The following is a 27328-nucleotide window of genomic DNA, read 5'->3' as shown; positions in this document are numbered from 1 at the left end:
ATCATATTCTTTTTATAAACCCTGTATGAAAACAGTTTTAATAGATTTTAAAGAGCCTTCTCCACCCAAACTGATATTTTAGTTGTTGGTAGATGCCAGGGAGATAAACTAATGGTTTCTTGTACCTCTCAGAGGTTCTACATTTTATCTCAAGGGGATCTAGGTCTCACTGTTGGCATTTTTCATGTATCTTATAAGTGCATGTATAGCCACAACTATTTTTGTTCGTTTTGGATTGAGTAAAGAAGAGTTAAGGGTAGATTCACGTACCTCGGCGCATTAATACGCTGGGCGCAGCGGATCTAAGATACACTACGCCGCCGTCACTTTTTTTTTTCGAATCCTGAAAGAATTTGCGCCGTAAGTTACGGCGGCGTAGTGTATCTTTGGCGGCGTAAGGGCGTGGAATTCAAATGGATGTAATGGGGGCGTGTTTTATGTTAATACGTCGTGACCCGACGTAACTGCGCATGCGCCGTCCGTGGGGGTATCCCAGTGCGCATGCTCGAAATTAACCCGGAACAAGCCAATGCTCACGACGGTGACGTCATTCTACGCAAATCCCTATTCGCGAACTTACGCAAACGACGTAAAAAATTCTAAATTGTACGCTGGAACGCCGACCATACTTAACATTGAGTACGCCTCATAACAGCAGCTTTAACTATACACCGGAAAAAGCCGAACGCAACCGACGTAAAAAAATGCGCTGGCCGGACGTACGTTCGTGGATCGCCGTAACTAGCTAATTTGCATCCTCGACGCGGAATTCGACAGAAACGCCACCTAGCGGCCGCCGAAAAATTGCAGCTTAGATCCGACGGCGTACTAAGACGTACACCTGTCGGATCTAGCCGAGATGCCGTCGTATCTTGTTTTAAGGATACAAAACAAAGATACGACGCGCAAAATTTGAAATTACGCGGTGTATCAAGAAATACGCCGGCGTAATATCTTTGTGGATCTGCCCCCAGATGTATAACTAAAGACAAAACTTTTTTTTGTTTTGCATAAAGTGGGGAGGGATTAGAACATCTCTCGGGTTTTTATTGCTGTATGCGCCATTAGGGCGATTCACATTCTCTATTTGTCCTGTTTACCATTATAACAAAAAGTAAAAAGTAAAAGAAAATGTCCTAATTTTGAGTTGCCCTAAGAACAGTAACAGCAAAAAAACGAAAAAAACTCTGGACAGCCGCACTCCAAAATGACTTAAAATAAAGTTGGTCTTTTAATGTAAAAAGTACATACAGGCACTGCAAACAACGGATACAGAATGGCCGACGCGTTTCACGCTGCAATTCAGCGCTTAGTCATGGCTAAGAACAGTAACAGAGGGGAACTCTTCCAATTTAGATTTACTAACGTTGGAGGGATTTCCTCTCACTTCCTGTATGGCTATGGGACAGGAAGTGAAGTGATATCTTTCCAATGAGACACAGATGGCACAAAAAGAAGGGGTTATAATGTTCCCTTACTCCATCCAAAATGGAAAAAAAATGTTTGCCTGTAGTTTAACTTTAAAACCCCAATCTGGATATTTTTCTGTTTGTGTTCTGCTGGATTTGCCTTCAATTCTTGCATTGAAGACACACTACAGAGTGAGAAGAATTTGCCCTAAAGTGAGGGAAATTCCAATCTTAGGCAATTGTCACTAGAACATTTGTCTCCAAAGTAAGATTACCCTTCACCTACTGCTCTTATGACAAGTCTAAAATTTAGGATTTGCACTTACTTGCTGTCTTGGTGACCATGATCACCAGAACAAATGGGGTGAATCTCCCCAATTGCCTCCCAAAACAGACTGCAATAAAAGCATGCCTTACCCTTTAACCCTTTATTACTCCATCCAAAATGTAAAAATATTTTGCCTTTACAACTACCTTAAAGCCTAAATTCCAGATACATCAAAACACAGTAAGGTCTTACAGTGATTGTTTTTCTAAATCTTGCCTCCTGCCAGTATGCTGCAGTGTAAGACTCTCCATTGGGAAGCAATGATCTACTGTATCTGCAGCTCAGTCCCTCCCTGCTCAGGTATAGTCAGAGGTCTCCAATCAGCAGGGAGAATGACATTTGATGATTGCAGACTTAGTAGAGATGTTTTGGCCTTCTGAAATGAGACCACTTCTTCCCCACAGATAGAAAGGGTACCACTCAGCAGTTGCTGGCAAGAGCAGGTTTCTCTGTTTAGGCCAGGTTCACACTGCTCTGACACAGAAGTCACACGACTTCCGATTTGACTTTGTGCTGCGACTTCTGGTCTGACTTCTATGCAACTTCAATGAATTGGATCCGACTTTGAGATGATTGCAACTTGTCCTTTTACCATTCCAAACAATTCCTTTGTTTCTGGTATGGAGGAAACCTCATGCCAAATTTAGAAAATAAAATAAAAATTGTGTGGGGTCCCCCCTAAAAATCCATACCAGAACATTATCCAAGCATGCAGCCCAGTAGGTCAGGAAAGAGAGGGGGGATAAGCAAGCAGTGCCATCACAAGAGGCGGGGTCTCCGGATGACATCACTGGTTGGCCACGCCCCTTAGCTATATATGAACCGGCAGCCAACAGAGCTGACACAACGCCGGGAGCCAGAGTCAGAGGACCGTTTTTTTTTTAATGATCTGTTATGGTCTTGAGGGGGACCCCACAGCATTTTTTTTTATTTTGGAGTGGGGTTTCCTTTCAAGATCCTCAGAGCACAAGTCGCATGCCACAAGTCAGATCAGTTAAGATGAGGATCTGATTTGGATGCTACTTACATTCAAATCAGTGGGCTGAAATCGTGCCCAAGTCGGACCAAAGTTTTGCAAGTCGGAAGCATGTGTCGGAGCAGTGTGAACCAGCCCTTAGTCTGTTGTTGCTTTGTAAAGAAAATGGATTGTATCACTTTGAACACCTTTTGTTTTAGTGTACTTGGAATGTATTTGGCTAAGTGAAAGACAGGTCAAAAACCTAACTAAGCTTAAATCTACTCCCACCCTCATTCTAAGCCTATTCTATCTACCCTGTAAAAGGATAGATGCAAATACTTAGCAATTCTGAAGTCGTTCTGGTCCGGTCACATGATCGGGTCCCAGAGCTTGCTTCACTGTAGAGGAAGGACAGACAGCAATGGATGCCCCTTAGTAAGCCTGCGGGTGATGTCACCACCCAGGCTCTGTAACTAGAGAGATCATTTGACGAGATCGAAGTCACTTCAGAATAAGTAAAGGAAAAAATAAATAAATGTGTTTTGGATAGAGGGGAGAGGAATTAGAACACCTGGCAGTTTTTATTGTAGTGTGTTCCTGTTAGGGAGATACGCCCTCTCTATTTATCGTGTTTAGCATTATTATTAAAAGTGAAAAAAAATCCCAAATTTTGAGTTGTCCCTAGAAAAGTAGACACTAGTTCTGGTGACCTGGGGGTCCTTTCATTTGCCGGGATTTCCTCTCACTTCCTGTTTTGACTATGGGACAGGATGTGAAGGTAAATCTCCACATTAGGACAAAATAGGCTAAAATAAACCTTACAGGGGTTATAATCTCCCATACTCTATCCAAAATGAATAGAAAAGGTTTTGCGTATAGTTCTACTCTAAGTTTAGGTTTTGACTTGCCTTTTACTTTAAGCTGAGAGTTTAAATCAGGTTGTAAGAAAAACAGCAGGAGAAGTAGAAGAAGGATGAAACACCCAGTATTCCAATATTGATTTGATTTGATTTTATTATTTGTAAAGCGCCAAATACAGTTCATGAACTGCGCCTAAGCGCTGATATAGGTATGACTCCAGCCAGAAACTATGCAGGGAGCTTTTGCAATTTTATGTACTTTTACATAATGTTGGGGGAATTGAGCAATTAAAAACTGATATTAAGAATTCAGGCCCGGATTCACAAAGGAGTTACGACGGCGTATCTCCAGATACACCGTCGTAACTCTGAGTGTGAGGCGTCGCATCTCTGCGCCTGATTCATAGAATCAGATACGCCTCACTGTTGCCTAGATACGAGCGGTGTAAGTCTCTTACGCCGTCGTATCTTGGGGTGTATATTTACGCTGGCCGCTAGGGGCGCTTCCGTATATTTCCGCGTTGAATATGCAAATGAGCTAGATACGCCGATTCACGAACGTACGTGCGCCCGGCGTATCAAGATACGTCGTTTACGTAAGGCGTCGGACCGGTGTAAAGTTACCCCTCATAAAGCAGGGGTAAGTCATGTTAGGTATGGACGTCGGAAACGTACGAACAGCGTTGTATTTTACGTTGTTTGCGTAAGTCGTCCGTGAATGGGTCTGGGCGTAGGTTACGTTCACGTCAACTAAGCATTGAGCGGGCGTAATTTACTTTGAAAATTCGACGTGATACTGCGCATGCGCCGTTCGTTCGGCCATGCATCGACATGGGGTCAAGCTTAATTTTAATACAACACGCCCACGACCTGCCTACTTTGAAATACGCGCGCTTACGCCGGCCCATTTATGCTACGCCACCGTAACTTAGGACGCAAGTGCTTTGTGAATACAGCACTTGCCTTTCTAAGTTGCGGCGGAGTAGGCGTAAATAAGATACACTACGCCCGCACATAGTTGCGCCGCCCTACGTGAATCTGGGCCATAGTCTTTAACTAGGAAATAATTATTGATCACACTTGGTTTCAGTGTACAAGGCTGGCTAACTGGCCAAAGAAAACATTGAATAAGAAAAATAATCTATTGATCAATTATTGTAACACTGGCAAAGGGTAATGATCTCTGTCAGGTTTTATAGCTCTCTGACTGGATTACCAGGTATTTTTAAATAAATACAAAATTACCGTAATTCCAAAATTCCACTAAACAGTGTATGTATGCCATCTGCTTTATTTTATTTACATAACTTTGTGCTAATAATATTGCATATACAATTGCTATACAAACCATATTGTAATTTATTTGCATTAAAAATTACCTTTCCTTGTCAATCTGTAGCACTGTAAATTTTTGTAAAATTAATTGCAATATGGCAACCTGGTGGACTGTATCTGTAACCTGTAGACTGTTTATGTACAGAAATGTCATTTTCTGTGTGTGTGTGTGATTGACTCACTGATTTTCCCAGAAGTCTGCACTAAGATACAAGTCAAGTGTTGGCCATCCTCTACAATAGAAATTTTAGTTTGGTCTACATGGATTAATTACTAAAGGGATGCAGTCACTGCAACTTTTCCCATCAGAACATTACAAATGTTCCAGCTGATTGTAATGAACCAGTTCCTCCCACTGAGAATAAGTATACAAAGAACATAGTGGAACAAACTGCTTTTTCTTCAGAGCAGAACAAGGTAGTTTGTTAAAATCCTTGAAATGTACATTGATCACCTAAAGGGATTTTTTCTCAAAAAAAATGGAGTTACTCTTTCAGTAATCCTGTTATCAACTAACACACTCATTCAAATTCAATATCGTTGTTACTAATAGAGCTGTTCATAACAAACTAAATTGGGAAATACTTTACAGTACAAGTTCCCCATAAATGCCAATGCTAGTTATTTTGCAATTATTTAAAAACAAATGGAATGTATAACATTTTAACATATACTGTACAAAAAGTTTTATTAAAATATATTTTACAGAGGGTAAAACAGACGTCTTCCAGCAAAATAAACTACTAACCTCCATCCCTGTATGGACAACCTTCGGAGAACTGGCAATACTCTACAACTGCACAAGAACAGCTTCAGTCAAAGGTAACAATTTAGAACTACTTTTAAACTGTCAGGATATCATTAAACAACATACTTTAATATCATCATAATTTGAATGGTGATTCACTGCTCTTGGTTTATTTCAAGTCATAATATTTTAGTTAAAGTGGTTGTAAACCGCATTCATGAAAGTTGAACTAAGCACCTATACAGTATATGTTGTGTTTACTTATCTCTTGCCAAAGCTCTACGTGTGATTTTTCTCTAGTGCTTCATTCCTCTATTAACAGCATGAGTTGACAAGTTTTCCGACACATGAGATAACAGTAGCTGAAAATTTGTGTCGGGGAAGGAGCTTAGAGGGAGATAAACAGGAAGCTTGTCTATTCAGACTACAGCTCTGCATGTTCCTTCATTCCTCTGCCTAGGTGTGGGGGGTGTCCCTTTTCTCCAATCAGCTCTCACACAGTGTAAGTCTAGACTCCCCATCCACCGCTATGTGCTGCTGAAAGAGAAAGCAAGATTTCTAACATGATCTGCATTTTCCAAAGAGTGTAGAAAGCTGAAGACAGCAGATATACAAGTAAAACTTATGTAGGAGGATTTGTTTAATCTATGTGTATCACCTAAGGCTATTCAGTTCACTGGGTATATTTGAGGGTTTACAATCACTTTAAACCAAAAGAGGCCGAAAGTGCAAAGATGTTGGTGGAGTTCAGTTTCTAATACAAAAAAAATTGCAAAAGACTGTGCTCATGGGACTTTTTAGAGTTACCCCAAAAAAAGGTTAATACCACTTCAGATAAAATTTACAACTTTTATTCTATATTCCCATGGCTTCCACTGCCATTTATATGCCGATGGCACCCAAAACTATCTCTCTGCCCCTCAGCTCACCCCCTCAGTCTCCTCACGCATTGCTGATTTTTTAACAGACATATCAGCCTGGATGTCAAACCACTTTCTCAAACTGAATCTATCTAAAACCGAGCTCTTAATATTATACGTGCCCCTTCCCCTGACTTCTCTGTCAAGATCAATAACACAACTATCAGTCTGTCCCCACATGCCAGGGTGCTAGGGGTAAATTTAGACTCTGAACTGTCACATCTGTCACATCCAATCCCTGTTCAAATCATGCCGCCTTAGCCTCCGCAACATTTTCAGAATACGCCCCTTTTTTAACTAATGACCCCACCAAGCTTCTAATTCACTCCCTGGTTATCTCTCGTCTTGACTACTGCAACTCCCTCCTCTTTGGATTACCTTTAAATAGACTATTCCCCCTTCAGTCCATAATGAATGCCGCTGCAAGACTCAATCTGACCTAATCTGTCTGACTGTCCCCTAATCTATCCATCTTTAGACGATCCCTGAAAACTCTTCTCTTTAAAGAAGCCTATCCTACTTCTAATTAATACATTGTTTTACTTCCTCAATCAGCTCATCCCACACAGCTATTACCTTTTGTATCAATCGATCCTCCCTTTTAGATTGTAAGCTCTAATAAGCAGGACCCTCTGATTCCTCCTGTACCGAATTGTAATGGAACTGTAATATCTGACCTTATTTTGTTAAGTGCTGTGAAAACTGTTGGCGCTATATAAATCCTGCATAATAATAATAATAATATACCTAGATAAAAACTAGCTATTGTAAGCAATCCGTCAGCATAAAATGGTTCATCTTAACCCTCTAATTGCCACTTTTGCTGGGCAGCTTGTTCTATTTGGGCTTGTTTATACCAGTAAGCCACACTAAATGCCTGGTTGCTGTTGAGTGGTGGGAGACACAGTGCTGATGCATCAATCTCAGCACATCACACTGTTTCTTGTTTCTTTTTCTTTTTTTTTAATAGAACTTTATTAAAATGTTACAAGCGTTTGAAATTGATTTATACAGTTGTGATACTGCACATATTCTTTAAAACATTTTGCAGACACTGTTTGGCTTTGAGTGCTGGCCTTTAGCTTACTGTTAACCAGAGTTCCTAAATTCTGAGTTAGCATAAGTGCCTTATACACAAAAAAAATGACTGTTTTCTTACAATTCAAAATCTTTCCATACCCAACATTATTATGAACCCACACTCAGGCCCCATACACACGAGAGGATTTATCCGCAGATACGGTCCAGCGGACCGTATCCGCGGATAAATCCTCTCGAGGATTTCAGAAGATTTCTATGCGATGGCGTGTACACACCATCGCATTGAAATCCCCGCTGAAATCCTCTGCCGATGACGTGTCGCGCCGTCGCCGCTATTATGACGCGGCGACGGGCGCGACGCTGTCATATAAGGAATTCCACGCATGCGTCAAATCATTACGACGCGTGCGGGGAATCCCTTTGGACGGATGGATCCGGTAAGTCTGTACAGACGAGCGGATCCATCCGTTGGGATGGATTCCAGCAGATGGATTTGTTGAGCATGTCAGCAAATATCCATCTGCTGGAAATCCATCCCAGGGGAGATTTATCTGCGGATAAATATCCGACGGAGTGTACACACCATAGAATCTATCCGCAGAAACCCATTTGATGGGATTTATCTGCGGATAGATTCTATGGTGTGTATGGGGCCTCAGACTAGTATGCAAAAGTATTTACGTCTTTTGAACAAAAACAAATTCCTTTTCTGTATCTATAAGCATTGTGAATAAAATAATCTTCAAAGTTCACAGCAGCTATTTTTGATGGAAAGCATAATATCGACATCCTGAAGCCCTCTAATGTGCACACATAGCCAGTGTACTTTAGTATTTTTTGCGATCTTTGAGGATTTTTGAGAAAGAATAACTTCATAGAACAAGCAGCTAGAGAGGTTAGTGATATCTGGTTTTAAAGCACTTTTATAGGTGCACTTTAACATTCCTAGCTTTGTGCATTCAGGTGGTTTCCCCTTTATCTCAAATAGAAAACAAGGTGCAATACTGGTTTAGCTTTTCAAATCAGTAAAATAGTGAAGTACTTAATTAAACCAAACTAGCAGAAAACTCATATATATTGTATAACTCCATAGACTGCAGTTAGTGACATTAGTTACTGTATAACCACATGTGTACATTTCCAAATTTGATTAGTCCATTATCAAGCTTGGATGTGGAGTTACTTGTGTTACAAACTGTATTTATGGAGGTTTGGGCATTGGTCTGATGCCAGTTTGAGATGCTTCTGACTTTTCAGACTTCTCAGAATTCATTGACAGGTGCATTTGACCACAAGTGCTTCTGTTCAGTTCACTTGGGTTTTGCACTCCCATAAACTTGCATGGGAATTTAAAAACCCACTTGTGAACAGAAGTCTGTTGATACAGGACCTTGTTCTACAACTTGTGACAGGAAGTCAGGTAAATCTGGGGGTGTTGTCACAGACGGGAGATACATTTCTGCCTTCTTTAGAAAATTCACTAATTACTATCAGGTGTCGGCTGCAGAGGTAGCCAGAAAGGTTTAAGGATGTTGGATAGCTTCAGCTGTGCAGAATGAGGAAATTAAGGCCTCTATAAGTTGTCCAGAGGATTACTACTCAATGCTGTAACCTGAGGCTTGTTGAGTTAAGGAGAGCAGTGAGCTGAGGAAGACTTCTGAAGGTGAAGTGGTTGTTGATATTTTTGCTGTGTGATAAGAAAATCAAAAAGACTATTGTTTTCTGCTGGAAGACCAGCAGTGTCTGCCCAGCAGTAGGCTGTGCCAGACTCCATAGGTAGGTTCCTGTGTTGTGAAGGTAGACGGCCCAAGTGGCCAGGGTTTATTTTATGTTTTGTTTTGTTTATGCTGTTTGGATGCTTGCACTTGTTTCCAGCAATATGGAAGAATAAACCATAACCCTTGTTTTTCAACCACCCACGGCTGCCTCTCTGTATAATTCAGTGTGTGGTGAACCCACTCAGGAGGTCACACACCCCCGCTACCGAGCTAACTCCTTACAAACTCCATAAATGTAGTCAAATGAAGGTCATAAGGAAGTTAGCTGCAGATCAAATGAACATGTCACTGAATTCTGAATGATCTCAAAGCATCTCAGTCTGATGTCAAACTGATACCATTGACACAATCCCAAAGCCCATTGACACAGGTTCTAAAAGGGAAAGATAGAAAGAAAAAAGCAACCCATGTAATTTATTAAAGTTCTTTGTCTGAGTTACTGATTATGTTTTTTTAAGTAGAACCTAGTATCTGCCTAAAAGGTGTATTTCTAGCATAGGGCATTTACTGGTGGAGGTGTGGGGGCCATTTGCATATTGCATCTTTCGTTCTGTCCCATACATAGTAGATTTATAATAAAACAACTGGGATTTTTTTTTACAGCTATAAGCAATGTTAGGACATGGGCTCTTGACAGAGAAGCATTTCAAAATATTATGAGAAGGACGGCACAAACCAGGCATGAGGAGTACCGGAACTTTCTTAAAAGGTAAATGTTTAAGTAGAATTTCAATATGAATGTAATTGTGGTTCTAAAGGCATTTTTTTTTTTATCTTAATTAATTCTGCGTAGCACCCCCCCCCCCCCCCTCAGCCTCCCTAACACTTATCTGAGCCCCATCTCGATCCACAAGAGTCTCATCTGACTCTTCCTCCTCAATTGGCTAAGACAGAAGCTGGCTCCATTGGCGCCCGCTGCTGTCAATCAAAGTTAATTAGCTAATGAGGAGAGAGAGGGGATGGAGTTGAGTCACAGCTCTGTGTCTGAATGGACAGAGTGGCAGCTTGGCTCGGGTGCCCCCACAGCAAGCTGCTTGCTGTGGGGGTACTCGGCAGGAGGGATGGGGCAGGAGCGCCGTGAGGGACCAGAGAGGAGGAGGATTCAGGCTGCTCTGTGCAAATCCACTGCACAGAGCAGGTAAGTATAACATGTTTGTTATTTTTAAACAAAAAAAAACAAGACTTTAATACCACTTTGATTGAAACATTACTCAAACTAAGTATAAATCTTGTTTCTAATCATAAAGTGTGTGTAAACTTTTCTCTGAACATCTGGCAGTAGTGCACAAAACCTTTTGATACTGAAATAAATTGGGTCAGCTGATAACTAACTCTTTGCTCATGTTGTGCTGCACTCCTACACAGTGGCCTAGTATAACAGGCGCTCCGCACGGTTGTTACTATTTGCAGTGACAGGTGCTTTCATCGCCGTAATTCATTCCATGCTGGAACGCATATGGCGCTCGCGTGATGACGTCATCGCCCGGCGCGGTGGTACGTTCCAGCTTGGAACGCGGAAGTGCGCTGCAATTGACGGCAGCCATTTGAATCAGTGCTTTGCACTGCACCTGTTTTCAGCCTATAAAGGCGTTCACCTGCGTTCTATTATTGTCTATTATTGTCAGCCGTAGCTCAGCCACGCTACACATACCGCTGCCTTTACTCCCTATGCTGCAACACCGCTCCAGAAAACAACTACTACTTTGGTGCTAAGGCACCTACTACAACAGAGCATTGCTTCATTAGGTTAGGGGTTACTTTTGCCTGTACATTTGTAAGTGGTATGAGTGTAATTCTATGGATGATCCATACAACAGTCAATAACATTTACATTTCTTTCTCTACTTTATAGTGTATTTTTATTTAAGAAGCTTCCAGAAGACAAGTTGATGAAGATAGCAGACTGCTTAGAACTGGTATGTTTTTCTATCTTTTTTATAACATGTTTGTGTATAAAAAAGGAAATATCAATAACCTGTTGTCAAAGTAATACATGGCGAACCTCAGGAACTAAGGTACAAGAATATATCTTGTGTATTACGACCACAGGAACCTCAGTAAAAGCCCATATCTTGGTATGAGTAGCGAGGCACATCTTCTACCGCATCACCCCACAAAACAGTGTTTACTGCATGAATAACCCATCACCAGGCCAAATGCAAATTCCAGTCACCAATTGCATGGAAACCTAGTAATCAATATCTATACCCAGGGAAGCTTCTGCCCCTCAGAGGAAATACCTTCATCTCTAATACAGCCATATTCTAGAAAAAATTACCATGAAACTTTATGGGTACTGTCAAAACTATCCAACAGAAATATCACAAAATCTAAGGGCCAGATTCAGGTACAAATGCAGGGGCGTAACGTATGTCATTTACGTTACACCGCCGCAAGTTTTCAGCGCAAGTGCTTGATTCACAAAGCACTTGCCTGTAAACTTGTCTAATTCAAAGCCCGCCTAATTCAAATGGGGCGTGTATCATTTAAATTAGGCGCGTTCCCGCGCCGAACGTACTGCGCATACTCCGTTTTGAAATTTCCCGCCGTGCTTTGCGCGAAATGATGTCGCACCAACGTAATTTTTTGAACGGCGACGTGCGTTACGTCCTTTACGACGGGAAAAGCCGACTAGCGAAAACGACGCGAACTCCACCCAGCGGGCGCCGAAGTATTGCATCCTAAGATCCGAAGGCATACGAAGCCGTACGCCTGTCGGATCTTTGCCAAATGCCGTCGTATCTTTGTTTGAGAATTCAAAATAAAGATACGACGCAGCAAATTTGAAAGTACGCCAGAGTATCAGCAGATACTCCGGCATACTTTTTCTGTGAATCTGGCCCTAAATGTTTATTATTAAACACATATATTTTATGATATCTTTGTTGGGTAGTTTTGACAGTATCCATAAAGTTCCACAGAAGTTCTTTTCGTATACCATTTAATTTGGAACATGTGAAGAGGGGCTTCAATAGCACTCTAACAAATGTAATTTAACGACTTGCCAACCAGGCCAATTATGACACTTCGCTCCTACATGTAAAAATCATAATGTTTTTTGCTAGAAAATTACACAGAACCCCCAAATATTATATATGTTTTTTTAGCAGAGACCCTAGAGAATACAATGGCGATCATTGCAATATTTTTTTAATTATTATTATTGTTCATTTTACTTAAATTTTTTTATTTTGACACTTTAAAAAAAAAAAATTAAAATGTGATCACTTTTATTCCTATTACAAGGAATGTAAACATCCCTTGTAATAGGAATATGACATGATCGGACCTCTTTACAGTGAGATATGGGGTCAATAAGACCCCACATCTCACCTCCAGGCTGGGAAGCCTAAAATAAAAAAAAAACGATCACCGCTTCCTAGCCGAAGTGGCACCGCTTTTTTGAATGCAGAGGCCGGGGGTGACGTCATAACATCGCGCCCGGCCTCTAACGATCATAGAGACTCCGGCGACCATCTGGTCCGCTGGAAATCTTTACGGTCATGAACCGGGCCTGGTGGATCCGTTCTCCGACTCGCCGATCCCTCAGGCGAGTCGGTAGAAGCACCGGAGGGCGGCGGGAGGGGGGATGTCCCCTTTCGCCGCCCATAAGAACGATCAAGCGACAGAACAGCCACTATGATCATTCTTATGGTGTAGGGAATTGCCGGCTGAAAACGGCAATGTCTGAATGATGCCTGTAGCTCCAGGCATCATTTAGATATAGCCCCACAAAGCCAAGGACGTCTTTAGACATCCAGCCGTCGGCAAGTGGTTAACAATGAAGATGTAATCTGGCACCTTATGATTGTTGATTGATTATATCGTTACACTTTAATTTTAAATTTGATGACAACCCTTCCTCAACCTTATATTACTTTTATGCCTACCACAGACAGCATTATCTGCTTTCGAAATTCCTCTTAATCCAGTTGAATGCTATGATTATTGTGTCATACATGGAAATGTGTTTGATACAATATGCATACGTGAGACTCCTTGGATCACTTGTAGAAAGAATTTGATGTAGCGGAAAACGTCTTCATCCAAGCTATCAGATCGAATCATGTCTTGTCTAGTAATGCTGGCATTGCCAACCCTGTTGCATGGATACGTTTTTTTACGCGTCAATGTGATTTTACTGAAGCATGATCTTCCCAGCATCAAGGCCGAAAAGTTTACTATGTGTGAATCTAATAAAAGAGTTAGGCATTTCCCATGATAAGGCAAGAAAATACCAGGTGAAGAAGGATGTAAATAAGAAGTGAGTTAGCATAAGCAAAGCACATATTCAATTTAAAGTGCACCTGATCCCATAATATGGGCCATAAAGATTTTACATGTATGCACTGCAGCTTGATGGATTCTAAAATGTATGACATGCTACATTTTTGTGAAGTCACATGTCTTAAACAGGCCCCTTGAAATACGTTGTAACTGTCAAACACAGAAATAAGCATGTTTCATAATTTTTTTTTGTATTTTTAACACATGAAGAAAGGCTATTCTTTTTGTATATTTAGTGGGGGAAAAAAAACGCATACAAAATTTATATAAAAGTATGAAATGCATTGCAATACAGGCAGTATTTTGCATGCAAAACACATATTAATGCATGTGCATAATTGTGAAGGGCAGTGTGCTGAAGGAAATTAAAGCTAGGGGCCTGGGAATGATCTTGAAAATGTGGTAAAAAGTATTTGAGTGCTCTTTCAGGGGCAACCATGGGGATCTCTAATAAACCTTGTTTTTTTGGAAAAAGTAGAGAATTAATACAATAATACTAGGTTAGGGTTTGATGGCATACTTTGAGAGTTAGGTTATATTAAAACCACTTGCCGGCTGCCTAACTGTAAATTTACATCATTATTTTGACGTTAAATACTGGAGTTATGGCAGCAGCTAGCTACCATAACTCCGGTATCTTGATTTACAGTAGATGGCCAGCTTTCCGATAAGAGTGATCCCAGTGGCGAATTTGCCACGGGATCACTTTTATAGGCGGCGGGAGAGGTGCCCCCCACTTTAGTAAGAGAGCCACTGCATTTCGTGGCCACGCATCGCCGACTTTATCAGGGTTATAAAAATATAAAATCTGTTTGTTCTAGCAGTGATTTCACACTAGATATGGTATGTTGTCCGAATAAATTAAGCACCTGGTTAGAGCATCAACTACTTTTTTTATAAGCCCTGATAAAGAGGAAGATGTGTGGCCCGGAAAAAATGTTGGTTCTCTTACTCAAGTAATATTTGAAATTAATTCTTACTTTGAACTCAAACATTTTAGTGTGGTGCTTTGATTTTAGATTCAGATGTAATTTGCCTTGGAAGGCTGGCAGGCAACCAAGTCCCTTCTGCCATAGAAAATACAGGGAAAATACCCTCTATGCCATGGGTGCTCAACCTGTGGCTGGAGGTTGCAATGCCTCATGGGAATTGTAGTTCTGAAACAGCTGGAGAGCCACAGGTTGAGCACCCATGCTCTATGCCATTGTTTGGCTTTTTAATGATTAATTTTTCGAAAATGTTTGTAGCTACAGAGGTGTTTTGTGATACTTTCACTGTTTGTACAGAATAAATTAGTACTTTATTGTGCATAGTGTGGGTGCACATGGTTTGGGTATATAGTAATCTTAGTTTAAGTTTTTTTGGGTGTGATAATTTTAATTATAATTATATTTCTTGATGTTAAATCTTGAATTGCTAGCCCCCAAAATAACCACACCAATTTCCCAATAAACATGCTGTACTACATTATACTATTTCAGTAGATTAGTAGGGCTGATCTGTGTGAGACAAGTGGGCTAATTTACTAAAGAACATGAGAATTTTCACACAATACATTTGTATAAATATTCACTCAAATGGTTTATTCATATGTGGATGATTAATGAAGATGATAGGTTTACAAGGATTTGCTTTTAACATGAATATATAATTGAAGAGAATATTTCCACAATTAATTTTATAAAAGGTATTAACACCTTTAATAAATCAACCCACGTCTTTACACTGCCTAGAACATAAAGGCTCATGTGCCAGAATTTACATAGACAAACAGATTTCTGTGTGGAAAGTAAATGCTGACTGTTCATAATGCTTAAAGGGGTTGTAAAGGTAAAAAAAAAAAAAATCTAATTAGCTTCCTTTACCTTAGTGCAGTTCTCCTTCACTTACCTCATCCTTCCATTTTGCTTTTAAATGTCCTTATTTCTTCTGAGAAATCCTCACTTCCTGTTCTTCTGTCTGTAACTCCACACAGTAATGCAAGGCTTCATCCCTGGTGTGGAGTGTCCTGCTCGATCCCTCCCCAGGAGAGTCAGGATGCCCAATAATACACAGCTCGTTTCTCTATCTGCAACGTAGAGAGCGTCCTGACTCTCCTGGAGTCCAAAGGAGGGGGCGAGCACGACACTCCACACCAGGAAGAAAGCCTCACATTCCTTTGTGGAGTTACAGACAGAAGAACAGGAAGTGAGGATTTCACAGAAGAAATAAGGACATTTAAAAACAAAATCAAAGGATGAGGTAAGTGAAGGAGGACTGCACTAAGGAAAATGAAGCTATTTAGGATTTTTTTTACCTTTACAACCCCTTTAAACAAACATGGTGTTGAGCGTTCTTGGGATAGAGGCATTGCTGGAAGAGTACTGTAAACTCTTTAATAAATACTTATACGTTTTACACTTTATATTACTTAGCATGCATGCAAAGAACGTGAAAAATATGTTCGTAGCTAAGTACACATTTTTTTAACCCAAGTGGGTAGCAGAATGCGCGATCACATCTTTTTTTGTAAGAAAATCCTGTAATTTCAGGTTTTAGCTGTTGTACTACTTGCAGGTAAAATCTGTAACACCACAAAACATGTACATTGGTATGTCCAATGGTCCTCTGTGAATACCACTGAATATGTAAGTTTCTACTTTAGTATGTACAACACTGGGCCAAGAGAGGTGAGGATTTTCCTGCGTTACTGTATGAAAACATTAGAAATGAAAGGGGATTTCTATTTAAACTAGGAATCATAAATAAGCCCTACAGTCTACCAGATCAAAGCACACACATGTCTTGAAAATGTGAAGTTAAGTTTATTTATTCATATTGAAAATCTGGTCCACGGTAAGACCCTTCTTTGGCTTTTTGAACATTAGAAAAAGGGAAATCTTCTCACCGGGAGAGAGCAGAAAAGGTGTTCTGTGTTCCTCTAACATGTTAGAAGGTGACACATTTGCTAAACAATTTTACCAAAGCACAAGAGAGCTCATTAAAAAGGCTTCTCTATGTGCATGAGACACACCGAAAGAGAAGGCCCACTGAGTTTATTTTCCTGGGCAGAAACATAATATGGACGTTGGCCACTTCAAATACGTGCAGTGGAGTTCCACGCTCTATTTCTGAAAGATTTCACAGAAAGAAACTATTTCAGAGGTGTTGACTTTATGTCAGACCTGTGTTCATCATATCATTGCACGAAAAAGAAAAGCAACCTTCTATTGAAATGCAGTCAAAGAGCACTTTGCACTTAAGTGTAAATTACACCACCAATGTATCAATGAGTATTTCATAGAAATTCCCCAGAGGAATTTATTAATTCCATGCCACGATGATACAGTGTTTGCTCTCTCATTTCCCAGGGTTTTGATGATGAAATCATTCTGAACAGGTCTTCTTGGATCTGTTCCCTCCAGAGGGCTGGCCATGTAACGTAACACTGACACAGATGTTACAAATTAATAATTCAGCGTAATTTCACCAAAGAGCACAGTCATTTTTCTTTAAAAGAACAAAATGTGTTTCTAATAGAATATGTAGCGAGCAGACGTAATAACCACAAGAGAATTCCATTCTGATCCCAGATATTAAATCTAGAGCTATGAGGATTAATGGGAGTACACTTTGCTTGCTACCTCTTCACCTTTCACTATTTTCAATGGTAGGATTAGAGATTGTTTAGGTTGTTTGTTGGTCTTTAGGCTTGATAGACTTTAAAAAAGAGGTTTGCTCACAAGCAAAAAAAGGCAGTCAAAGTAATTAGCCTAAATAGGCTTCTCAACAATATTATTAATGATGGTGGTAAGCTAATTCTGCAAAGTCTGTGCCTTTCAAAATTTAAATGTGTGCATATCTGGGCAATCAGGGTCAAATCCAGATTTTCAGGACCTGTTGTGAATGTCTATCTACTGTATTCTGTGAAGATGTAGAAACTTTTTTTGCAGATTGAGAAAGTATTGGAAATAGAACTGATGGCCCCAGTTTGTCTTGTTGAAGTAATGCTTATGACAATAATAATGGAAGTTATAATGAGAAATGAGGTGAAAGTTCATTGCTACCATGGGTTTAGGGGAAACCTGCAGGTTTGAGATCCATGGTCCTCACAAATGTATGTTTAATTTGTCTAGGCCCAGCTTTAGAAGGGAAAATTAGGGGGGTTTTAGTTAAGAAATCCCCAGCAACTATAATAGAGAAGACACAGAGTAGCCATGGTGTAAGTGAATTGTAACCTCTTGGAGGGAAAGCTGACAAACTGCATAGGGACTGAATAGGGCAGTTAGGAAACTTTTTGTTTCAGGGTAATATTTTTGTATTTTTTTTTTTTTACATTTTATTTTATACTGTTATACCATCTGCAATAGTCAAATTTTTGTAGTAAAATAACCTGTCTATCCCCTTTGTCTCTAGAACTTTCACATACCTGGTAGAAGAGCCTGACACAGTGAGGAAAACATCTCTTACACCTCTGGGCCCCTGATAGAGCAGAGAGGTGTTGTAGAGGTACAGGGTGGCACAAGTGCCTATTAGGCCTCGTACACACGATAGGTTAAACAGAGGACAACGGTCTGATGGACCGTTTTCATCGGTCAAAACCGATCGTGTGTGGGCCCCATAGGTTATTTATCCATCTGTTAAAAAAAGCCAACTTTAAATTTAACCGATGGATTCCTAACCGATAGGTCAAAACCAATCGTTAGTAGGCACAACCATCGGTTAAAAATCCACACATGCTCAGAATCAAGTCGACGCATGCTTGGAAGCATTGAACTTAGTTTTTTTCAGCACGTCGTTGTGTTTTACATCACCGCGTTCTGACACGATCTGTTTTTTAACCGATGGTGTGTAGGCGCGACGGACCATCAGTCAGCTTCATCGGTTAACCGATTAAAACGGTCCATTGGTCCGTTCTCATCGGATGGACTGATCGTGTGTACACGGCTTTAGTCTTGCTAGCAGCAGGGCTGGATGGACTCTCTGGAACAAGCAGGGGAAGATTGCGTAGCCCACAGTGGAGCAACAATGCCAGACAGATACCAGTGAGCAGGAGACAGGAGCAGGCTGGCACTGGTGACAGCAGACAGGTACAGGCTGGTAGCAGTCAGGCAATGAGCAGGCACAAGAGAAATATAGGCAGAGGCTCACAGCAGGCAGTCCAGCAGTGAGGGGGACAGAGGCAGAGCCAGACCAACCAGGTCATACACAGGCAGACGAATCATCTGCAGATGCGTAGGCAGGAGCGAAGTCAGGATACAGGCCGAGTCAGTTACCAATAGGTGAAGCAGCAGCGAGGGGCACAGGCAGAAGTGAGGTCAGAGGCAGGCCCGGGTCAGTGCAGGTGGAGTTCAGGAGTATTCAAGACAAGCTGGGTTGGTAACAGTAGCCAGATGCAGAATAACAGGTTGCAGGTATGCACAGGAATGCTATTGACAATACAGCATTGACGCATAAGACAGGCTCAGTTTAAATAGCCTGCTTGATGCAAATACAAGAAGCAGACGTGCAGGCGTGAGCATGTGCACATTTCTTACATGCATGTAAAGGAACATGAATTAGCCTATGCCTATGCACAGGACACTGTCCAGAAGAGCCATCTAGTCTGCTGGTATGCCCTTCCTGACAAATACATTGTGGGCATTTCTCTTACATTAAAAATGTTCTGCTGCTGATCTGTTTGACACTGCTGGATCATCTACAGTCTGTTAATTGTTAATAAGAGCTTGATAGAAACCAGCGCATATACTGGTCAAAGAGGGTGTATTACTGCCTGTTGAAAAAGCTTGTGTTGCTGTTAAAACTACCTAAAACAGAAATTAATGCGATTGGGGAGCTGCTGTGTTGATGAAGCTAATTGTAAAAAAATAAATATCTATTGCATTAAAGCCACATGAAAATACCCTCTCCCAGCTGTAAGGTATTTCTATTTATTTTTTGCATTGGTACCTGTTCATGGCAGTATCCAGATTTGTATGTCTTTTTTATTTATTATTGATTCCCTATTAACCTTAAAATAGCCAAACTAGGATTTGCCTCTACATCTAAAGTATTACTAAACCAACACCAGTAAAAAATCAGTCTGTATATGCAGTAAAGCATGCTGTAGAACTTAAGGGGTTAATCATGCGCATTGTGTTAAAGGCTACTTGATCTTGTCTTCTCTGATCCTTCCCTTCCTCCACTGTCCCCAATCCATCTCCTGATCAGACAGAGACTGGGTATTATGCTAGAGAGTTTTTTTTTTCTTAGGAGGGTGCATGTGATCAGCACAGGGCTAATCTACAGACAATGGGTCAGGGGTCATGAAGCCTCATATGACAGTCAGAGGAGAATAAAAACTTCTCCTTAAAGCGGAAGTAAACCCAAAAACTTTTTTCAGGAGAAAAAGACCCTGCAAGAAAAAGGCCTAATGAGCTAGTATTCATAGCATACTAGCTCATTATGAATGAATGAATGAATGAATGAATGACTTGTATAGCGCTACACATGCGAACTGAATCGCCTCTGGGCGCTATTCCAGCCAGTGTCTGCTTGGCTGGTGCGGTCATTTTACCCCGTAGGATCACGACACGCTAGGGACACACAGTCATACATATATATACTGGGCCAATTTTGGACAAGATCCAATTTACCTACCAGCATGTCTTTGGAGTGTGGGAGGAAACCGAAGTGCCCGGAGGAAACCCACGCAGACACAGGGAGAACATGCAAACTCCAGCTAGATGGTGTCATGGTCGGGATTCGAACCAGCGACTCTTTTGCTGCTAGGCAAAAGTACTACTCACTACACCACTGTGCTGCCATTATGTTGCACTTACCTGAGATTGAAGCCCCCAAGGCGCTCCTCGTTCCCCTCCGCCGCCGCCATGTCTCCTCGGATCGCCTTCCTTGTATCGCCGCTGTGACTGGCCGGAGGGGCGATGATTTCACTCCTGCGCATTCGTGCGGGACCGCCACGATACCTGGGGATGCACGCGATTCCGCCATTATCATTGATAATAGGAACAAAGATTGTCTCTAGACAGCCGCACACTAAACAAATTATAGCCTTTATTGAAAAAAGGACAGCACTACAAGTCACAGCAACGTAAGATAAAATAAAACCCAACTGTTGATGCGTTTTGCACTAACACTAGTGCTTAGTCATTTCTAAGCACTAGTGTTAGTGAGAAACGCATGAGAAGTTGGGTTTTATTTCATTTTACGTTGCTGTGACTTGTAGTGCTGTCCTTTTTTCAATAAAGGCTATAATTTGTTCAGTGTGTGGCTGTCCAGAGACAATCTTTGTTCCTGCTTTGCTAAGTGCATTGCCTGCACCTGAGTTGTCTGCAACGGTGGATGTTCGTCTGGGCTCCCACCTGGAGCGGCTATTCCCTTTCCCATTATCATTGATAATGCTGGGATAATGCCAGAACGCTCAGTGCGCCTGCGCCGTTGTCTATGGCACGCTTGCGCCGTAGACAATGGTGCAGTGTTTTCAGCAAATATCTCCTTAACCGTGTAGGTTAAGGAGATATTTCTTGCACCTACAGGTAAGCCTTAATCTAGGCTTACCTGTAGGTGCAAGTTGTAAAAGTGGGTTTACAATCACTTTAACCAGACAACAATAGAAGTCACAAGACTGCTACATACTGCTGATGAGAAAATATATTTAGTCGTTTTATATTTACTAAAATAATTGCATTTTCATGTTCTGTGTACGGTGGGAGACCAGATACAGTGAATACAGGATCCTGGGTTTAGTAGCACTGAAGTTTTCCAAATTTCGAAAAAGATTCAACAAAACTTTGCAGAATTGAACCCATGCAAAGTTGCCCATTACTAATGATGACAATAATAATATAGTCATCAGTACAAGGCAATAAACAGGTTATTTTTCTCACATGTGACCAGTAAGCTATTGCCCTATCATTAATTAGCCAAGTTTTCAAAATTCTAGCAGGTTTGATATTCAGTATCAGTACTGTATTTAAAGTAAAAATAACCTCTTTATGACTGCCACTATACATATGTGGAGCCAAGCCCCTTTGCATACCTGCGTGTGCACAGCCCTGTTATAAAGTTGTTATTGAACACAGTGGGACTGCTCTGTACCATGTGATTGCTGTGACCCATCACAGAATCACAGATTTTTACTGCTATCTGTGGCTCCTCATTTCTTGATGACAACCTTTACCAAGCAGAAAATAAGGGTATCTCTCAAAAAGTAACACAAGATAAAAATGGGACAGTTGGACATCTGTCAGATTTGTGTTGCAGAGTTTCTCTCACTTCTTGTCTGGTGCTGCTGTTGTTAGCAGGACAAGAAGTGGCAGTAAATTTAATAATGGAGCCCCTGCATCCTCAATTTAGATTTATGATTTTACATTTAACTTTATCTGGGCTTTAGAGGAAATCATTCCCTTCAGTAAGTACCATCTTCATCATTATTTACTATCTGTCCAATTAAATTATCCTACCAATTATTTTATCATACTTAAGAATGCTAGTGCTAAACCTAAAAAGTTGCATGTTAGTACTTAAAGTGACTGTAAACCCTCACATATACCCAGTGAAGTGAACACTCTCAGATGATACACAGAGATTAAGCAAATCTCCCTACATGTATATCTGATGTCTTCAACTTGCTATATTCAAGTGCACATTGTGTTAGGAGATTTTCTCTTCCTGGTTAGCACTGCAGTGAAACCTGGGCATACAGCCAAGACAGCTGATTGAAGGAAAGGTACACCCCCCCTCTCCTCATAGGTACTGTAGGGTCTTTCAGCTCTGTTCATTGAATCGTTAGGCTATGTGCTATTCTATTTTTAGCATCCTCCCCAACACAAAACTTAGGCTGCTTTTATCATATGTGACAGAGAACTTGTCAGAAGTTATCAGGCTGATAACAGAAGAACGAAGCAGGAGAAAGCTACGGGACATAGTGCTTTGAAGAGCGACAACAAAACACTGCATGCTGTGTGCGTTAAACATTTCTCAAATTTAATGAATCGGGTTTACAGCCACGTTAATTTTATATGAAATACAATAAGTTGAAAAAACATGAATTTGGCAAAATATTAACACCATTCTACAATAAAAAAAAATGTCAATAATATAGAATGTTGCTTCAAAATCTAAAAGTCGATACTTAAAAAAATAATCTTATAGTTAATATAACGTTCTGTGACCAGTTGTGTTGAAAAGCTATTACTTGATAATTTTACACCATGGAGAAGAATTCTTTTTGTTCTATAGACTATTGGAGTTTTTTTTCCCACAATTTTCTTTTTATTAAATTATTGCATTATTATTTATAATTGTTACTCTAATTACAGGAATATTATGAAAAGGGGCATTACATTATTCGCGAAGGAGAGGAGGGATGCACATTCTTTATCATTGCTAAAGGAAAGGTAAGACCAAAAGCAAAGGGTAAACTAAATATTACTTTCGTTTTGTTTCTTTCCTTTCTTCACAGTTTTTTGCAAAACCCTTCTGTTAGTTCTGTAGTAGATGTAAACCACATGAAATGGCATTTAGTTTGCTAAAGGACTGTTTATGATAAACAACCTTCATTTATCAATCTACCAAGGGAAATAAATTTGCGCTAAGGAAATAATGACAACAAATATTGATAAATAAAATGAATGAAAGTAAGTCTAAAATCGATAAGTCAAGCAGCAACACCTAAAACATGTGATATACACGTGGCAATATAGGAAACAAGAAGGATGGGTTGCGCTAAATTAAACACAACCTGATTGATAAGTGTGTGGAATAAAATTAAACTGAAAATGGAAATAAATAAGGTGAATGTGTAAAATGTGTACATAAACCAAACTTGATTGTAGATACACCAGGGAGCATAATTGCCCTGAACAGTCCAACCACTTGCATAAATCAAATAACATGTATTTAAAAATCAAGAAGTGAAAAAATTCTATAAATTAAATGAAATCAAAATATATAAATCCAGAAGTGGAGAAAAACAATTGTCCAATTTCGAATAAATCTCCAAAAATTATGTAGGAATAGAAGAGTATAGTCCACCACCGATTCAGAGGGAGATGATTTGAAAGGGAAAAAAAGGCTCTGAGATCACACCAGAGAAGGAGTAAATGGGTACTCTTACCGAATACGTTGGACCACCTGTTAGATGGGGTCCAAAAGGCACGTAAATCCTCACTATCCTACGACAGAGATCAACAGGGATGCGGCTCCTCGGCCCCCAGCAGGTTCTCCCCTTGTCGGTATAGATAGCAAGCTCCTCCGAGCGGTCCGCTCTAAACTCAGTATCCCAGGATGGAATCACAGAGGGAGACAAATGGAGGCTCGAGATGGTGAAGTACCACAAGGCTGGGTTTATTTTAAAAGTGAAGCATCTACACAAAACATTTAAAATTGCCGGCAGAAAAATCCATAAAAACAACAAACAAAAACTCGTACACCCGTGTTTCCGCAATTGATATCAATAACTTAAAGCGGTAGTGGTACAAGGCCTAAACATATAAATTATTTCCTTAAAAAAAGATCAATATTAATAACAACATTTCTTGAGTATAAAAATTTAAAAAATAAAAATATAAATTAAATTAAGTATAAATTAAGTATGAATAGCATCGGTTAGGCATGTTCCACCCCTGTAGAGCCATCTAGTGGATATAGGGAGGAACTACAACAATATTATTCCAACCACTCTATATATCAGCTCTCAGGTCAACCTGAATATCTAGATCGCCCAGCAAATGTCAGCCCATTGTGTAAAAGAAAAAGAAAAAGATATAAATGAATACTTCTTTTCTGGGAGTTAGTATCACAGGGGACCCTAGCTAAAAGAATTTCCAAATGTTAAACATAGCTATACCATAATCAACATTACTTTATCTCTCATCCCCATATTATAGTAGAGTAGGGAAAAAAGGACTTTTATGAGTTGTCTAAAAAGGCGTTAACCTCTATATCAACATTCAGGCCCAGAGGTTTGAGGCATTTAACCCGATATATCCAGCTCATCTCAAGTTTTGAGATAGCTCTTCTCTTAGACCCCCTCTCCAATGGGGTTTCAGGTTATCGATAGCAACAAAAGAAGTGCCACTAGGATTCATTGCATGTACTTCTCTATAGTGGCGGGAAACGGAATGTTTTTTATAGCCCCTTCTTATGTTTCCTATGTGCTCATTAACCCTTATCTGAAAGGATTGTAGTACTGTAGTCCTATATATTGTAACCCGCATGGACAGGTCAGTAAATATACCACATAGGTAGTCGAGCACGTGATAAAAGATCTGATATTATATGTTTGTGAAGTGCTGTTAGAAGTGAAACTCAGGGTCTTACGTTCATTAATCGCATTGATCTTACACACAGCACATTTTTTGCATTTATGGTAGCCCACTATGTTTTGAAAGAACATGGGTTTGTTAGATGGAGGATCACAAACTCCAGGGGCCAGAGAGTCCCTTAATGAGGGAACACCTCTGAATACCACTTGAGGCTGTTCAGGTAGCACAGGGTCCAAAACAGAGTCTTCCTTAATAAGATGCCAGTGCTTCCTGATCAATTTTTTTATCAAGAAGTGTTGGCTGGAATAGCCAGTAACAAAAGGAGATATGAATTGATTTTGATCCACTGCAAGGTTCTGTTTGTCTTCCAGTAATAAATTCCTATCAATTTTTTTCGATCTTCATTTATCCCCTTCAAGACTGGACTGTTTCACCCCCTTCCTTTCCTGGCCATTTTTTCAGTTTTCTGAATGAAAATGAATTTGAATGGCAAGTACGGTACTCACTGTACCCAAATGAATTACATATCTTTTTTTTTTTGCAGGTAGAGCTTTGTTTTGGTGGTATTTAATCACCACTGGGTTTTTTTTTCCTTTACTGTTTAATACTTTTTTATAATAAATTTGCTTATGCCGCGTACACACGATCGGAAATTCCGACAACGATTTTTTTCAGACGGAATTTTGGCTTAAACTTGAGTTGCATACACATGATCACACAAGATTCCGAGAATGCTGTGACATACAACACTATGATGAGCCGAGAAAAATTAAGTTCAATGCTTCCGAGCATGCGTCGACTTGATTCCGAGCATGCATGTTTTTTTGCACGTCGAAATTGCATACAGACAAGAACTTTTTCTGTCAGAATTTCCAACAGCAAAAATTTGAGAACTGGTTCTCAAATTTTACGACGGGAAAAGTCTGGGGCCTACACACGGTCGGAATTTCCGACCAAAAGCTCACATTGATCTTTTCTTGTCGGAAATTTAGATCGTGTGTACGCGGCATTAGTCTGTGTTATAAAACAAATGCAAATAAATAATCATAAATAATTCATACATTTTGGCCAGCATGTTTTCTGCTACATTCCTTTTGTGAAAAAAATAATTATTTAGTGCATTTTATTTAGTCTGTGTGAAAGTTATAGAATCTACAAACTATGGTATATATATTTGAAAATTGACACTGACTGCCCATTTCAGTTCTTGAGGCCCTTAAATGCTAGCACAGTACAAATACTCCCCAAAAACTACCCCTTTTTGGAAAGTAGACAGTCAAAAAAAAAAATTTTAAATGAAGAAATCAAATAATGTTTATTTTTTTACAAAGTTGTAATTTTAACAAGTTATGCCTTACACACAACATAGGCATATTTACATTTACATCCCAAACCACATTATGCTATGCTATGCCTCCTGAGTATGGGGATACCACATGTGTGAAACTTTTTCACAGTCTAGACACACAGAGAGGCCCAAAATCCAAGGAGCACATTTGGGCTTTCTAGGAGCCTAGATTACACATAAATTATGCAACTGTAGTTCTTGACTACCTTAACATATTTCTTGAGTCTATCAAGTGCCAGGGCAGGAGAAACACAAATGACCACATGTTGAAAAGAAAACTTTTGATGTTTAGGTACGTCCACCTGCACCAACGCTTGTCATGTCTTCCCATTATATGGACCAGACAAGAAGCAGTTAGGAACAGTGGGGTGGATTCAGTAAGCAATTGCGTCTGCGTATCCATAGTTACGCAGCGCAATTGCTTAGTTGCGCCGGCGTAACAACTTTTCTGTATTCAGAAAGCTCATTACGCCGACTGCAGCCTAAGATATGACTGGCATAAGGCTCTTATGCCGTCGTATCGTAGGCTGCATTCTTACGATGGCTGCTAGGTGGCATTCCCGTAGTGGTCAGCGTAGAGTATGCAAATTGCATACTCACGCCGATTCACAACCGTACGCGCGCCCTGCGTACGCATTTTACGTTGTTTGTGTTCATCGGGTTCCGCGTAAGGCTGCTCCTGCTATTAGCAGGGGCAGCCAATGCTAAGTATACCCGTCGTTTCCGCGTTACGATGTTTGAAAATTACGTTGTTTGCGTAAGTGAATCGTGAATGGCGCTGGACGCCATTTACGTTCACGTTAAAGCAAATTACGTCCTTGCGACGTCATTTGCCGCAATGCACGTCGGGAAAGTTTCCCAACGGAGCAAATACATGCGTAAGCTGCAGGCCCCGTCAAGGTTCCCTGTATTCTGCAGACCCTAAATCTAAATGTAAAGAATCCCCACAGTGGAAGCACATGTATGCTGATGGATAGATAAAGGGCAGATGACTGGAGGGAGCCCAACCCTCCTTAAAGGCGCAGGAACACACTAAACACCCAGCACATTGCACAATGGCAGTAAAGGTG

The 27328-nt window shown here is 40.4% G+C and overlaps 1 protein-coding gene across 1 annotated transcript in view; it reads left to right on the top strand.

Moving 5' to 3' along the window:
* PRKG2 (protein kinase cGMP-dependent 2) overlaps positions 1-27328 on the top strand; it is a 124492-nt gene that overhangs the window by 27911 nt on the left and 69253 nt on the right. The window contains exons 4-7 of the mRNA XM_040325109.1: positions 5599-5712; positions 9981-10086; positions 11230-11293; positions 22964-23041. Of these exons, the coding sequence (XP_040181043.1) occupies positions 5599-5712; positions 9981-10086; positions 11230-11293; positions 22964-23041 (362 nt within the window). The remainder of the gene's footprint in view (positions 1-5598; positions 5713-9980; positions 10087-11229; positions 11294-22963; positions 23042-27328) is intronic.

This window comes from Rana temporaria, chromosome 1 (genome assembly GCF_905171775.1).
Source record: "Rana temporaria chromosome 1, aRanTem1.1, whole genome shotgun sequence".
Lineage (NCBI taxonomy): Eukaryota > Metazoa > Chordata > Amphibia > Anura > Ranidae > Rana > Rana temporaria.
Note: the sequence above shows the minus strand (reverse complement) of the source record. Positions and strands in the feature narration are given on the sequence as shown.